This window comes from Lepidothrix coronata, unplaced genomic scaffold (assembly GCF_001604755.1).
Source record: "Lepidothrix coronata isolate B3197 unplaced genomic scaffold, Lepidothrix_coronata-1.0 Scaffold259, whole genome shotgun sequence".
Classification (NCBI taxonomy): domain Eukaryota; kingdom Metazoa; phylum Chordata; class Aves; order Passeriformes; family Pipridae; genus Lepidothrix; species Lepidothrix coronata.
This window is the reverse complement of record NW_016690439.1, coordinates 482357-484054: the sequence shown is the minus strand read 5'-3', so window position 1 is coordinate 484054 and position 1698 is coordinate 482357. Positions and strand designations below refer to the sequence as shown.

At 65.5% G+C, this 1698-nt stretch overlaps 1 protein-coding gene across 1 annotated transcript; it reads left to right on the top strand.

The window, feature by feature from the left end:
* Positions 1-610: 610 nt before the first annotated feature.
* TMEM167B (transmembrane protein 167B) lies at positions 611-1692 on the top strand. The gene is made up of 3 exons (XM_017835511.1): positions 611-620; positions 720-851; positions 1125-1692. Exons 1-3 carry the CDS (start codon positions 611-613, stop codon positions 1205-1207), a joined length of 225 nt encoding a protein of 74 aa, XP_017691000.1. The 3' UTR covers positions 1208-1692.
* The last annotated feature ends 6 nt before the right edge of the window (positions 1693-1698 follow it).

Here is a 1698-nt window from a genome sequence, read left to right as displayed (position 1 = left end):
CTCTGGAGTGATCCTGGGGCTGCCATGACCAACGGTGAGGGGATGGGGGTAGTTTGAGGGGGAATGGGGGGGCCTGGGGGGTCCTGGGGCCACCATGACCGACGGTGAGGGGATGGGAGGAATGGGGGCTCTGGAGTGATCCTGGGGCTGCCATGACCAACGGTGAGGGGATGGGGGTAGTTTGAGGGGGAATGGGGGGGCCTGGGGGGTCCTGGGGCCACCATGACCGACGGTGAGGGGATGGGAGGAATGGGGGCTCTGGAGTGATCCTGGGGCTGCCATGACCAACGGTGAGGGGATGGGGGGCATTTGGGGGGGGGCTGGGGGGTCCTGGGGGGGAACAGGGGCAGCCATGACCAACGCTGAGGGGATTGGGGGAGATCTGGGGGAGAACAGGGGCAGCCGTGACCAACGATGAGAGGATGGGGGGGGTTGAGGGGTCTGGGGGGGATGAGGGGATCTAGGGGGTCCTGGGGCAGCCATGACCAACGGTGAGGGGAATGGGGGGTCCTGAGGGGAACAGGGAGGAAAGCGGGGGGTTTGAGGGGATTTGGGAGGGTCTGGGGGGTCTTGAGGGGAGTGGAAGGTCTGGGCGGGCTCTGGGGTCACTATGACCAACGGTGGGGAACGGGGCGGTCCAGAGGGGGTTTAAGGGGTCCGGAGGGGTAACGGGGGGCCCTGGGGGTGCCCCGGGCCCCGCTGACCCCCCGTGCCCGCAGTGTACTCCCTGGACGGGCTGCTGGTGTTCGGGCTGCTCCTGGTCTGCACGTGCGCCTACCTGAGGAAGGTGCCCCGGCTGCGCTCCTGGCTGCTGTCCGAGAGGAGGGGGCTCTGGGGGGTCTGCCACAAGGGTGAGGGGGGCAGTGGGGCTCTGAGGGGTCTGCCACAAGGGTGAGGGGGCGTCTGGTGGTGGTGGGGGTCAATGGGGGGCTGGGGGGTCTTCCACAAGGGTGGGGGGGACTGGGGAGAGTGCTGGGAGCACTGCCAACACTGGCGTACAGGGTGGGGTCATGGGACCACTGGGGTGTGGGGTGGGGGTGCTGGGGTTGAGAATACTGGGAACACTGGGGTCTGGGATGGGGACAGAGGATCCAGAGAGTCTCACCCCACCCCTGTCCCCCCAGCTGCCGTGATCGGGACCCGCCTGCACGTGGCCGTGTCCGTGTCCTGCCTCCTCATGGCCTTCTACGTCCTAGTGGGGAAGTGACCCCAGGGGGACCCTCCTGGGACCTGGCACCAACCCCAGAGACCCCCGGGGACCCCCCTGAGACCTGGCACTGACCCTAGAGATCCCCAGGGATCCACCTGAGACCCCAAGACTGACCCCAATGCTGTCGTACCAACCTGAGACCCTGGGACTGACCCCAGAGACCCCAGGATCGACCCTGAGACCCTAAGATGGACCAGAGCTCCCAGTCCTGATCCTGGTATCCCAGTACCAACTGTAGAGACCCCAGAATTGACCTGAGACCCCAGTACAGAGCCCAGGACCAACCAGAGACCCCTGAACTGATCCTGGAAACCCCAGAGACCCCAGAATTGACCTGAGACCCCAGTACAGAGCCCAGGACCAACCAGAGACTCCTGAACTGATCCTGGAAACCCCAGAGACCCCAGAATTGACCTGAGACCCCAGTACAGAGCCCAGGACCAACCAGAGACTCCTGAACTGATCCTGGAAACCCCAGAGACCCCAGT

Coding starts and splice junctions, on each gene's coding strand:
- TMEM167B (XM_017835511.1), top strand. Junction 852..1,124: donor CTGGGGGGTCTGCCACAAGG/GTGAGGGGGGCA, acceptor CTGTCCCCCCAG/CTGCCGTGATCGGGACCCGC.